The sequence below is a fragment of the Oncorhynchus gorbuscha genome, unplaced genomic scaffold, assembly GCF_021184085.1.
Source record: "Oncorhynchus gorbuscha isolate QuinsamMale2020 ecotype Even-year unplaced genomic scaffold, OgorEven_v1.0 Un_scaffold_3585, whole genome shotgun sequence".
NCBI classification, from domain to species: Eukaryota; Metazoa; Chordata; class Actinopteri; order Salmoniformes; family Salmonidae; genus Oncorhynchus; species Oncorhynchus gorbuscha.
The window spans coordinates 3,479-17,174 of NW_025747789.1; the positions used below are offsets into that span (position 1 = coordinate 3,479).

Sequence of the window (13,696 nt, forward strand, 5' to 3'; positions counted from 1 at the left end):
CAACAAAGACTACGCATTCCATTTCCATGGCTCCCACAGAACTGGATAACTGTCCTGAAGACCCTGGTCAACATGGCTGATGCAGTGTTAGGGACTGATGCTGGTATGAAGACCCTGGTTAACATGGCTGATGCAGTGTTAGGGACTGATGCTAGTATGAAGACCCTGGTCAACATGGCTGATGCAGTGTTAGGGACTGAGGCTAGTATGAAGACCCTGGTCAACATGGCTGATGCAGTGTTAGGGACTGAGGCTAGTATGAAGACCCTGGTCAACATGGCTGATGCAGTGTTAGGGACTGAGGCTAGTATGAAGACCCTGGTCAACATGGCTGATGCAGTGTTAGGGACTGAGGCTAGTATGAAGACCCTGGTCAACATGGCTGATGCAGTGTTAGGGACTGAGGCTAGTATGAAGACCCTGGTCAACATGGCTGATGCAGTGTTAGGGACTGAGGCTAGTATGAAGACCCTGGTCAACATGGCTGATGCAGTGTTAGGGACTGAGGCTAGTATGAAGACCCTGGTTAACATGGCTGATGCAGTGTTAGGGACTGATGCTAGTATGAAGACCCTGGTCAACATGGCTGATGCAGTGTTAGGGACTGAGGCTAGTATGAAGACCCTGGTCAACATGGCTGATGCAGTGTTAGGGACTGAGGCTAGTATGAAGACCCTGGTCAACATGGCTGATGCAGTGTTAGGGACTGAGGCTAGTATGAAGACCCTGGTCAACATGGCTGATGCAGTGTTAGGGACTGAGGCTAGTATGAAGACCCTGGTCAACATGGCTGATGCAGTGTTAGGGACTGAGGCTAGTATGAAGACCCTGGTCAACATGGCTGATGCAGTGTTAGGGACTGAGGCTAGTATGAAGACCCTGGTCAACATGGCTGAAACAGTGTTAGGGACTGATGCTGGTATGAAGACCCTGGTCAACATGGCTGATGCAGGGAGGGCAGTGTTAGGGACTGATGCTGGTATGAAGACCCTGGTCAACATGGCTGATGCAGTGTTAGGGACTGATGCTAGTATGAAGACACTGGTCAACATGGCTGATGCAGTGTTAGGGACTGATGCTGGTATGAAGCTGTACTGTAGACCCTGGTCAGCATGGCTGATGCAGTGTTAGGGACTGATGCTAGTATGAAGACCCTGGTCAACATGGCTGATGCAGTGTTAGGGACTGATGCTGGTATGAAGCTGTACTGTAGACCCTGGTCAGCATGGCTGATGCAGTGTTAGGGACTGATGCTAGTATGAAGCTGTACTGTAGATCCTGGTCAGCATGGCTGATGCAGTGTTAGGGACTGATGCTAGTATGAAGACCCTGGTCAGCATGGCTGATGCAGTGTTGGGGACTGATGCTAGTATGAATATGTACTGTAGACCCTGGTCAGCATGGCTGATGCAGTGTTAGGGACTGATGCTAGTATGAAGCTGTACTGTAGATCCTGGTCAGCATGGCTGATGCAGTGTTAGGGACTGATGCTGGTATGAAGCTGTACTGTAGATCCTGGTCAGCATGGCTGATGCAGGGAGGGCAGTGTTAGGGACTGATGCTAGTATGAAGATGTACTGTAGACCCTGGTCAGCATGGCTGATGCAGTGTTAGGGACTGATGCTGGTATGAAGCTGTACTGTAGATCCTGGTCAGCATGGCTGATGCTGGGAGGGCAGTGTTAGGGACTGATGCTTGTATGAAGCTGTCCTGAAGACCCTGGTCAACATGGCTGATACTGGGAGGGCAGTGTTAGGGACTGATGCTTGTATGAAGCTGTCCTGAAGACCCTGGTCAACATGGCTGATGCAGGAGGGCAGTGTTAGGGACTGATGCTGGTATGAAGACCCTGGTCAACATGGCTGATGCAGTGTTAGGGACTGATGCTAGTATGAAGCTGTCCTGAAGACCCTGGTCAACATGGCTGATGCAGGGAGGGCAGTGTTAGGGACTGATGCGAGTATGAAGACCCTGGTCAGCATGGCTGATGCAGTGTTAGGGACTGATGCTGGTATGAATCTGTACTGAAGACCCTGGTCAGCATGGCTGATGCAGTGATAGGGACTGATGCTGGTATGAAGCTGTCCTGTAGATCCTGGTCAACATGGCTGATGCAGTGTTAGGGACTGATGCTGGTATGAAGCTGTCCTGTAGATCCTGGTCAGCATGGCTGATGCAGTGTTAGGGACTGATGCTAGTATGAAGCTGTCCTGTAGATCCTGGTCAGCATGGCTGATGCAGTGTTAGGGACTGATGCTGGTATGAAGACCCTGGTCAGCATGGCTGATGCAGGGAGGGCAGTGTTAGGGACTGATGCTGGTATGAATCTGTACTGAAGACCCTGGTCAGCATGGCTGATGCAGTGATAGGGACTGATGCTAGTATATGAAGCTGCTAGGCTGGTATGTTTGGCCGTCCCCTGCAAGGTGTCGATTGGTCAATCTCACACAGGGTCAAAGGTTAGGCTGGTTCTGTGGTGTCAACGGGCTGTAGAGCCCCTGAGAATGAAACACCAGGGAGTGTGACACTAGTCTGCACTGCAGACTACTTCTAAAGCTGCTAATAGACTAGCTGCTGTGACAGCTCACCCCTCACCTGTCTGTCCCCTGAATGAAGTGCTGTAATGATGTGTGTTGTGTTTGTGTAGGTGGTGAGATGTTCCGCAGTGCGCTGGGGAAGACCCTGGGCTTCGTGGGATACACCATCCAGTACGGCTGCGTCGCCCACTGTGCCTTTGAGTACATCGGAGAGTTTGTTGCGGTGTGTAGGATACTTTTCTCTCTGTGGCCATGGTCTGTGAATTCCCGAATAACAACTTCAATGTCTGTGAATATACCCACAGTGCTCTGGTCCTTCTATGGAGCCCACCATCACAAGCCACGACGTTGTCTTCTCAGAACGGTTGAGTCGCCATCTCTGCAGAATCGAGAAGTGAGTTTTAGTTTTCAACTTGAAATTCTCAAAGTTGGTAAAGTAAAACGTAGTTTACTCTGAGTGGTGTCTTTTTGCACCGTAACCCCTTGATGTTCTCCCTGATATCTGTGAATGACATCACACCCCATGGATCCTGTCTTCTCTGTCTGCAGTGGTGATATAGTCATCGCTAAGAGTCCATTTGATCCACATATGAACATCTGTAAAAGAGTCATCGGTTTGGAGGGAGACAAAGTCTGCACCAGTGGCCCCTCGGATGTCTTCAAGACCCACCAATACGTAAGTATTCATCAACAGTCATGTCCCAGGACTCTCAGCCACATGTAAAGTATTCATCAACAGTCATGCCCCAGGACTCTCAGCCACATGTAAAGTATTCATCAACAGTCCCAGGACTCTCAGCTACATGTAAAGTATTCATCAACAGTCCCAGGACTCTCAGCCACATGTAAAGTATTCATCAACAGTCCCAGGACTCTCAGCCACATGTAAAGTATTCATCAACAGTCATGTCCCAGGACTCTCAGCCACATGTAAAGTATTCATCAACAGTCATGTCCCAGGACTCTCAGCCACATGTAAAGTATTCATCAACAGTCCCAGGACTCTCAGCCACATGTAAAGTATTCATCAACAGTCATGTCCCAGGACTCTCAGCCACATGTAAAGTATTCATCAACAGTCATGCCCCAGGACTCTCAGCCACATGTAAAGTATTCATCAACAGTCCCAGGACTCTCAGCTACATGTAAAGTATTCATCAACAGTCATGCCCCAGGACTCTCAGCCACATGTAAAGTATTCATCAACAGCCCCAGGACTCTCAGCCACATGTAAAGTATTCTACCTTTAGTTTACCAGGTAAGAGTATTGAGAGCACATTTACAACAACGACCTGGAGAAGACTTTGACGAGGGCTTGACATGAGCCAGTAAAGCAATACATTCTGGATGAACGATTAAGCCTTGTCAAGACACTTCATGTTGTGTTTCAGATAGTCTCTCATTTCAGTCAATCATCTTCATAAGTAGCCAAACCCCTGTGTCTTCAACTCAATCCCAGTGTGTTCTGGGTGTTTAGATTCCAGACCAGGCACATCCATCTTGTGTCGTCAGTCCAAATATCATCCTTTGACAGCGACTGTATTTCCTCAGAGCCGTGGTTGTGGTGGAACCACTGTCATTGCATTCTTATTACTGCTCCCCGGCCACGCCGCCTCGGCCACCGCTCAGCCTGCCAATCTTTCTGAAGCCTGTTAGAGTTAGTGCCAACCGAGTGGACAGGTTGATGGGTGGGCTGAGGTGTTTGTGTTGTGTGTGTGTGTACACACACTCACATGAACAGTGGACGTATAGGTGAATGTAACCACACACAGGATGTGCTGGTGTCATCCAGGAAATGAAAGAAAGTCATTTTCCTCTGGGAACAGGTTTCATCTCTACACACAGGCAGTAAAGCTATATTGAACAGGTTTAATCTCTACACATGTCTTGGTCAAAGGTCTCAGCCTACAGATGTACTCTCTTAATTTGATCACTCTGTTGGTGTAGAAAATGCATACATGTTGTGTATTCAAGTTTTAAAACTTATTCTAATGTTTGCTATTCACACTTTAAAATGTCAGACTTGATTTACCCTTATTTAAAATGTATCAACCCATACAAAAATGTCCATGCATTTTAATCCACATAATAATCCACATTTCCTGTTACTGCAGGATTATTTCCCTGCCGTGAGAAACTGGTCAAATTAAGATGGCAGATCGGTACCTCTGAAATGTGTCTCAGTGCAAGACATAGGTCAACAATGAATAAGACCAGACCAATCTCTGTAGGGTTTCCCCCGTCAAAACACACACCAAAATGTCTGTCAACACAGTTGGTTGTGGTGTTAATGAAATAGAAGCCTTGTGTGACATAAGGCATCCCACCATGCATGTTTTTGTTTGTGTGCTATACCAGAGCCTGTCCTCACCTCCTCTTTCTTCTGACGGGCTGGCAGGTTCTTTCCTCCCACATTGATGATGAGGCGATGGACAAATTGGCTTGTCACCTCCTAGGAGTCTTTTCTACAGTATGTCTGCTGCATTGTCACAACAAAGACATTTGATCCATGATATGATGGTGGGTGTCTTTGAGAGAGACAGAGGGGGAGAGAGAGCCTTCAGAGTCTAAAGCTATCCCCTCCATGTTAGACAAAACACAGTACCTCAATGATATTAGTCTAATGATCAGAGCAGGGTGAGGCCTTAAACAGCACTACCTCAATCATGTTAGCTTAATGAGCGACTCAGGGTGAGGCCTTAAACAGCACTACCTCAATCATGTTATCTTAATGAGCGAAGCAGCGTGAGGCCTTAAACAGCACTACCTCAATCATGTTATCTTAATGAGCGACTCAGGGTGAGGCCTTAAACAGCACTACCTCAATCATGTTATCTTAATGAGTGACGCATGGTGAGGCCTTAAACAGCACTACCTCAATCATGTTAGCTTAATGAGCGACTCAGGGTGAGGCCTTAAACAGCACTACCTCAATCATGTTAGCTTAATGAGCCAAGCAGGGTGAGGCCTTAAACAGCACTCTAAGCTAACATGATTGAGGTAGTGCTGTTTAAGGCCTCACCCTGAGTCGCTCATTAAGCTAACATGATTGAGGTAATGAGCCAAGCAGGGTGAGGTCTTAAACAGCACTACCTCAATCATGTTATCTTAATGAGCGACTCAGGGTGAGGCCTTAAACAGCACTACCTCAATCATGTTAGCTTAATGAGCCAAGCAGGGTGAGGCCTTAAACAGCACTACCTCAATCATGTTATCTTAATGAGCGACTCAGGGTGAGGCCTTAAACAGCACTACCTCAATCATGTTAGCTTAATGAGCCAAGCAGGGTGAGGCCTTAAACAGCACTACCTCAATCATGTTATCTTAATGAGCGAAGCAACGTGAGGCCTTAAACAGCACTACCTCAATCATGTTGTAGAGCATGGCGCTTGTAACGCCAGGGTAGTGGGTTCAATCCCCGGGACCACCCATACGTAGAATGTATGCACACATGACTGTAAGTCGCTTTGGATAAAAGCGTCTGCTAAATGGCATATATTATTATTATTATTATATTATGTTATCTTAATGAGCGACTCAGGGTGAGGCCTTAAACAGCACTACCTCAATCATGTTATCTTAATGAGTGACGCATGGTGAGGCCTTAAACAGCACTACCTCAATCATGTTAGCTTAATGAGCGACTCAGGGTGAGGCCTTAAACAGCACTACCTCAATCATGTTATCTTAATGAGTGACGCATGGTGAGGCCTTAAACAGCACTACCTCAATCATGTTAGCTTAATGAGCCAAGCAGGGTGAGGCCTTAAACAGCACTCTAAGCTAACATGATTGAGGTAGTGCTGTTTAAGGCCTCACCCTGAGTCGCTCATTAAGCTAACATGATTGAGGTAATGAGCCAAGCAGGGTGAGGTCTTAAACAGCACTACCTCAATCATGTTATCTTAATGAGCGACTCAGGGTGAGGCCTTAAACAGCACTACCTCAATCATGTTAGCTTAATGAGCCAAGCAGGGTGAGGCCTTAAACAGCACTACCTCAATCATGTTATCTTAATGAGCGACTCAGGGTGAGGCCTTAAACAGCACTACCTCAATCATGTTAGCTTAATGAGCCAAGCAGGGTGAGGCCTTAAACAGCACTACCTCAATCATGTTATCTTAATGAGCGACTCAGGGTGAGGCCTTAAACAGTACTACCTCAATCATGTTATCTCAATGAGCGACTCAGGGTGAGGCCTTAAACAGCACTACCTCAATCATGTTAGCTTAATGAGCCAAGCAGGGTGAGGCCTTAAACAGCACTACCTCAATCATGTTATCTTAATGAGCGACTCAGGGTGAGGCCTTAAACAGCACTACCTCAATCATGTTATCTTAATGAGCGACTCAGGGTGAGGCCTTAAACAGCACTACCTCAATCATGTTATCTTAATGAGCGACTCAGGGTGAGGCCTGACCAGGCTGTTGAATGGCAGACTTCACTATCCAGGTGAGCTCAGCTTTCCCACCTTGACACGTCTCTGACAGGTACACATAGCCTCGCCCCCACCCCTTCAACCACCCAACCACAGAACAGGTTCCATCACTCCCTCTGAGTCCCATCACAACACAGCCGCCAGGTTGAGCTGAGATACGCCACTCAACCCTAAACCCTAGCTGGGCACACAGTCTGACTGGATGACTGGGCTGGCTGGAAGTGTGTTGTGGAAAGTAACAATGTCTGTTGATTATGGTTTGGCTGAGCGCTCTCATTCTGTTCTGGTGACTCAGTGTAGGGAGTTGGGAGAGGGCATGTCAGACTCGGAGCTTAGTGTCATGGAGAAGTAGGTAAACAGTTCATGAGGAGTGTTTGCTTCTCTGCCTGTCAATCATGCAGGTGCTTATCCTTGACATCCTCTCTACCTTCACTCAACACTGGTGTGTGATCCATAAATTAGTTTTCAGAGACTGCTGTGGTTATGATGGCCTGCGGTGAGCTTGCAGGTGTTTAATCAGAGAAGAAGAGTTCCACCAACTATGACTGGGGACAGAATTTGTCTACCTCGTTCCAATACCTCCAGTATCATACCCCTAGGTAATAACCAGATCTATTTGAACATCCCGTGCAGGTAAAATGAAAGGAGAGGTTAGTTCTACCCTCTGGTTAAGTTAGGGTTCAAGAGGAGAACGTCAGGGACATCCGTTTCTACAAATGAGAGTCTGGCCTCTCTTTACACCATCCCAGTCATAATAAAATGTACGTTTCTGACATGTGTTAACATGCAAGGTGATGTGTGAACCCTCGGTCTTTCACCACCATAATATATGTTTCAGAGGAGTAACTTTGCAATACCCTGTCTGTGGCTAGAGACTCCATGTGGAATGTTCTCTACAGGGTCATTAGTTTGATGCTCAGAATCAATCAGAGCTTTGGTGTTTGTGTGTCTGTGTATTTGTTGATCACTCTTGATTGACTCGCAGCAGATCGATCTAAATTTATTGACCTTGTTAGTAGTGGACAGAATGGAGTCTAGATCCTGAATAGAGTTGACCTATACCTTGATGTTGGATTAGTTAGGTAGTTCCTCCGAACCTTCACTCCATGGGCCCTAAGCTTTAACCACCACTAATGTATCCTACCTAGTGTTTGCTGAACTCTGAGGCAGTGTAATGGACTCAGATTAGACCTTCTGCTAGCCTAAAAAGCCCTTTCGGTAACGTTTCTATGGACACTTGAACCCGCTTTGAAACCAGAAGTAGTCTGAACCTGTGTTCAAGCAGCCGCCCCTTTGTGTCTCCTAAAACATAGATGAGCGTGCCTACCGACAGGGTCGTGTTGATGATATTACAGCCCTGACTTTCTGAGCAGGACAAAGGCAGTGAGTCAGTCTAAGATGGAGGCTGAGGCTGGAGCATAGCAGGGGCTTATGGTCCAGCAGATGACAAACGGCACCGGCGTTCCTCTCTGGTCTCCGTGTGCTTGGGAGCAGCCATATGTTGCCATGCTACTGAGGGGTAATGGTGGGAATGCAGCAGGCTGACATATGCTTCTCAGATGACATTGGTTTGTGTCGTCGTTGTTCTTGGGGGCCGAGTTGTTTACCTCGTGTTAGGTCAATATATCACGATTAGTGTCGGCTCATCTGGCTCGTCTATGGAATATGAAACGCAACACAATGCATAGGTTAATACTGCATAAGGATTCTGGATGTTGGGACGATTGTGCGATACGATGGACGCACACAATTGGAATCAAGACATCAGTGTTTGCGTCCCCCACCCTCTGATAATGTTCTCATCTGATTTCATCTCCCTCTCCTTTTCTCCCCAAGACCTTGTTCATTAAAAAGTTAGGCAACACAAACACAGTTGCAGATTGTGATGCCCATTATGACAATATAATGTGTTGTTTATCCTGTCTTCACATATAGGAGGGACGAGGAACTTAATTAGGGCCTTGACAAGATTATTCTAGTAAAGTGATGAGATGAATCATAATTGGTGTCACTGTGGATTAGCGCTCGCTCCGATTGGCCACCCCACTGGCAGCTCGGGCCTCACTAATGGAGACTAGTGGACGATTCAGACTGAAAATCTTCAGCCCTGGCCCCTCTCTCTCTCTCCCCCTCTATATCTCCCTTGGTAAGAGGGGGTTAGATCTCAGCCAACAGCCTAATGGCCCCTTTTGAAGTCCCACTAAATCCCCCTGACCCTGCCCCCCGTTACACATGACCCCTTGCTCCTATGGCCATCCGAGGCTAAAGGAGGACAGACCAGGGGTTGACGTTAAGTTGGGGTGAGGGAAGGTGGGGGGGGGGGATGTTCAGTTGGGCGAGGCGGCTGAGGTGGGCTCTCTACATAATGGTGGGTGGAGGGTGCTGGCGCTGTATTGTCTCACTCCTTCATGTAAACAAAGTTTAAAAGCTAGGTAAGGGAATGGTGTTGTTTACAGTATAACTGGCTGTTGCAGTCATCGTGGAACAAATTCAATATTTTCTATCGTTGTGTTTTTTCCTGTGTCATCCCGTGGGTGTGCGTCTTGCTGTGGGTGTGCGTCTTGCCGTGGGGGTGTGTCTTGCCGTGGGGGTGTGTCTAGGTTCCAAAAGGGCACGTGTGGCTGGAAGGGGATAATCTTAGGAATTCCACAGACTCCAGGAGCTACGGCCCAGTTCCCTATGCCCTGATTCGAGGCCGTGTCTGCTTAAAGGTAAGGAGGGGAACATCGCCGGACCCATCTGACATTCATTAGAGTTAGTATAATGGTCTGCATAAAGAGTTAGTAGAATGCTCTGGTCTGTATAAAGAGTTAGTAGAATGCTCTTGTCTGTGTAAAGAGTTAGTAGAATGCTCTTGTCTGTGTAAAGAGTTAGTAGAATGTTCTGGTCTGTATAAAGAGTTAGTAGAATGCTCTGGTCTGTGTAAAGAGTTAGTAGAATGTTATGGTCTGTATAAAGAGTTAGTAGAATGCTCTGGTCTGTATAAAGAGTTAGTAGAATGCTCTGGTCTGTATAAAGAGTTAGTAGAATGCTCTGGTCTGTGTAAAGAGTTAGTAGAATGTTCTGGTCTGTATAAAGAGTTAGTAGAATGCTCTGGTCAGTGTAAAGAGTTAGTAGAATGTTATGGTCTGTATAAAGAGTTAGTAGAATGCTCTGGTCTGTATAAAGAGTTAGTAGAATGCTCTGGTCTGTGTAAAGAGTTAGTAGAATGCTCTGGTCTGTGTAAAGAGTTAGTAGAATGTTCTGGTCTGTATAAAGAGTTAGTAGAATGCTCTGGTCTGTGTAAAGAGTTAGTAGAATGTTCTGGTCTGTATAAAGAGTTAGTAGAATGCTCTGGTCTGTGTAAAGAGTTAGTAGAATGTTATGGTCTGTATAAAGAGTTAGTAGAATGCTCTGGTCTGTATAAAGAGTTAGTAGAATGCTCTGGTCTGTATAAAGAGTTAGTAGAATGCTCTGGTCTGTGTAAAGAGTTAGTAGAATGTTCTGGTCTGTATAAAGAGTTAGTAGAATGCTCTGGTCTGTGTAAAGAGTTTATGTTCTGGTCTGTAGAAGTTAGTAGAATGCTCTGGTCTGTATAAGAGTTAGTAGAATGCTCTGGTCTGTATAAAGAGTTAGTAGAATGCTCTGGTCTGTGTAAAGAGTTAGTAGAATGTTATGGTCTGTATAAAGAGTTAGTAGAATGCTCTGGTCTGTGTAAAGAGTTAGTAGAATGCTCTGGTCTGTGTAAAGAGTTAGTAGAATGCTCTGGTCTGTGTAAAGAGTTAGTAGAATGCTCTGGTCTGTGTAAAGAGTTAGTAGAATGCTCTGGTCTCTGTAAAGAGTTAGTAGAATGCTCTGGTCTCTGTAAAGAGTTAGTAGAATGCTCTGGTCTCTGTAAAGAGTTAGTAGAATGCTCTGGTCTCTGTAAAGAGTTCGTAGAATGCTCTGGTCTCTGTAAAGAGTTCGTAGAATGCTCTGGTCTCTGTAAAGAGTTAGTAGAATGCTCTGGTCTGTATAGAGAGAAATCTGTGCCACGTTTATGTTATCACAGCCTCCTTTTGTCTTTGCCCATGGCCATGGTGAAATATGAAATGCCTTGCACTGAAATTGATTGTAGGTTTTGCTCTGCCTGGATTCAAAATATTCCTTATTCCCCATTCTGTGGCAAGTTGAGTAAATGCAAACACTCAAACAAGTTGGAAGTTCAAGACAGATCTGTCTCGTAGACCAAGGCCTGGGCTATTGTCTAGCTGTCCATTCTGCTGTGTTGTCATGTCACTGGATGTCATAGCAACCATGACCCTGGAAACAGGTCAGACAACCTTCTGTCCGTTTGACTGGACAGCAGCCGTCCACTGGGGGCCCAATGACGAGACCTGACGACAGTTTTATGAAGTCTCATACATCATTTAAATCCACGTTACCAAGCGTATCCAGGAAGTGAGGATGTTGGAACAGTCATGATAAACACATTATGTAATGGATAAATGTTGTTTGTTCTTCTTTTACGAGAGCCCTAGTACCCTTTTAACCCAACGTCTTCTGTCTTCTCCTTTGTTTGTTATGGTGTTTTTCTCTCTTTCCAGCTCTGGCCTCTACATCATGTTGGTGCCCTCAACCAAAGTCCCACAGGACGAGTCGTAAAAAGGAGTGACTGAGTCTACTGATCTGTGTACATGCATCATTTTGTAATATTTTCTAATTAAAGGCATATTTATCTTGAAGAATTTTGTCCCTCTCAGTTTGACTGACAATTTGAGTTCATTTGGGTTGAATTGTAGGGTGTGTTTTTGTCAAATGTGAAAATCCATGGATAGTTGATCTGCAGGTCGATAACGTACCAGGCATAGTAATCTGGGGGTTCCAGTGTGTTGGCAGGAGCAGCACCCTGCTCTGTAGGAACAGCGTCACGTGAGGAGAGATTTAAACTGTGCCTCTCTGGAGCTGCTAGTGGTAGAGAGGAGGAGAAGGAGAGACTTGTTGCTCTCACACTCCACTTTGGTATGATTTTGGACTAACAGAAGAACTCATCTCTGACCCAGCTAACTCAACAGATTACAGTGAATAGCTGAAATCCAGCATCCAGAAGTAGAGGCCATTCATTTAAATCAGTTGAATTGTCCTGGAATGGATGTCTTCTGCCACTGTAGATCTGAGATGCCTATTTTTAGAATCTCTACGTGTATAATTGACTGGCCTACAATGCAGGGCGTGCTGTATGTATCATCCCTGACAGACATGGAAAATGGGGGTCAGGAAGGATCAAAACGCTCAACATCTACAAAGGAATACAAAAAGTGTTATTCATTTCAACTTTACCTTTTCTCACTGTTGTGGTAAAACAAAAAGCTTTTCTTGGCGATTAATATTTCATTGGGCCAACAAGGCAATTGGACAAATGTTAACATTTCCCATTTAGCCATTCAATATTTATAAGCACTTAGTAAGGCAAAGCTCACAACTGAATAGTAGTGTATACACTCTACACTACTATTCTATTGATGTGGGGAGGAAGAGAGATGTTTGGCATTTTGGGGAATGCTTTGCAATCTGTGTGACGACAAGTTTTCAGGGTCAACTGCAAATACACAAAATATCTTTCAATATCAAACCTGTAACATGTGCAGTCCGCCAGAACAACGTGCTCTCCATCAGCCGCTGAGAACAACGTGCTCTCCATCAGCCGCTGAGAACAACGTGCTCTCCATCAGCCGCTGACAATATGACTGCAAACAGTGCATTCGGAAAGTACTCAGATCCCTTAACCTTTACCACATTTTGTTACATTACAGCCTTATTATTTCCTCCTCAAAAACAGGTTTTTAGAAATGTTTGCAAATGTATTTTTTTTAAACATCACATTTACGTATGTTTTCAGACCATTTACTCAGTACTTTGTTGAAGCACCTTTGCCAGCGATTACAGACTCAGGTCTTCTTGGGTATGACGATACAAGCTTGGCACATCTGTATTTGGGGAGTTTCTCCCATTCTTCTCTATAGATCCCCTCAAGCTCTGTCTGGTTGGATGGAAACTTCGCTGCACAGCTATTTTCAGGTCTCTCCAGAGATGTCTGATCGGGTTCAAGTCCGGGCTCTGGCTGGGCCACTCAAGGACATTGAGATTTGTCCCAAAGCCACTCCTGCTGTATATTTAGGGCTGTTGTCCTGTTGGAAGGTGAACCTTCAACCCAGTCTGAAGTCCTGAGCGCTCTGGAGCAGGTTTTCATCAAGGATCTCTCTGTACTTTGCTCCATTCATCTTTCCCTCGATCCTGACTAGTCTCCGAGTCCCTGCCACTGAAAAACATCCCCACAGCATGATGCTATGGCCTTATATAGACAGATGTGTGCCTTTCCAAATCCCATCTAATCAATTGAATTTACCACAGGTGGACTCCAATCAAGTTGTAGAAACATCTCAAGGATGATCAATGGAAACAGGATGCACCTGAGCTCAGTTGAGTCTCATAGCAAAAGGTCTGAATACCTATGTAAATAAGGTATATGTATATGGAGATATTTGTTTTTTTATTTGAAATTATTTAGCAAAAAATGTTTTAAACCTGTGTTTGTTTTGTCATAATGGGGTATTGTGTGTAGATTGATGAGTTATGTTTTTATTTTTATCCGTTTAAGAATAAGGCTGTAACGTAACAAAATGTGGAAACCATCAAGGGGTCTGAATACTTTCTGAAGGCCCTGTATGTTCTGCAGTACAAATGCACCTATTTAACACGATGC

At 45.4% G+C, this 13,696-nt stretch overlaps 1 protein-coding gene across 2 annotated transcripts; it reads left to right on the plus strand.

Annotated features, from left to right (window-relative positions):
• Positions 1-2,608: 2,608 nt before the first annotated feature.
• On the plus strand, positions 2,609-11,678 carry LOC124027937 (mitochondrial inner membrane protease subunit 1-like). Of its 2 annotated transcripts, XM_046340147.1 has the most exons (5): positions 2,609-2,760; positions 2,843-2,931; positions 3,087-3,213; positions 9,576-9,686; positions 11,541-11,678. In XM_046340147.1, exons 1-5 carry the CDS (start codon positions 2,611-2,613, stop codon positions 11,610-11,612), a joined length of 549 nt encoding a protein of 182 aa, XP_046196103.1. In that variant the 5' UTR covers positions 2,609-2,610; the 3' UTR covers positions 11,613-11,678. The 2 variants fall into 2 exon arrangements, with proteins under 2 accessions (XP_046196103.1, XP_046196104.1); XM_046340148.1 differs by lacking the exons at positions 9,576-9,686; positions 11,541-11,678 and adding an exon at positions 4,936-5,432.
• Positions 11,679-13,696: the final 2,018 nt, after the last annotated feature.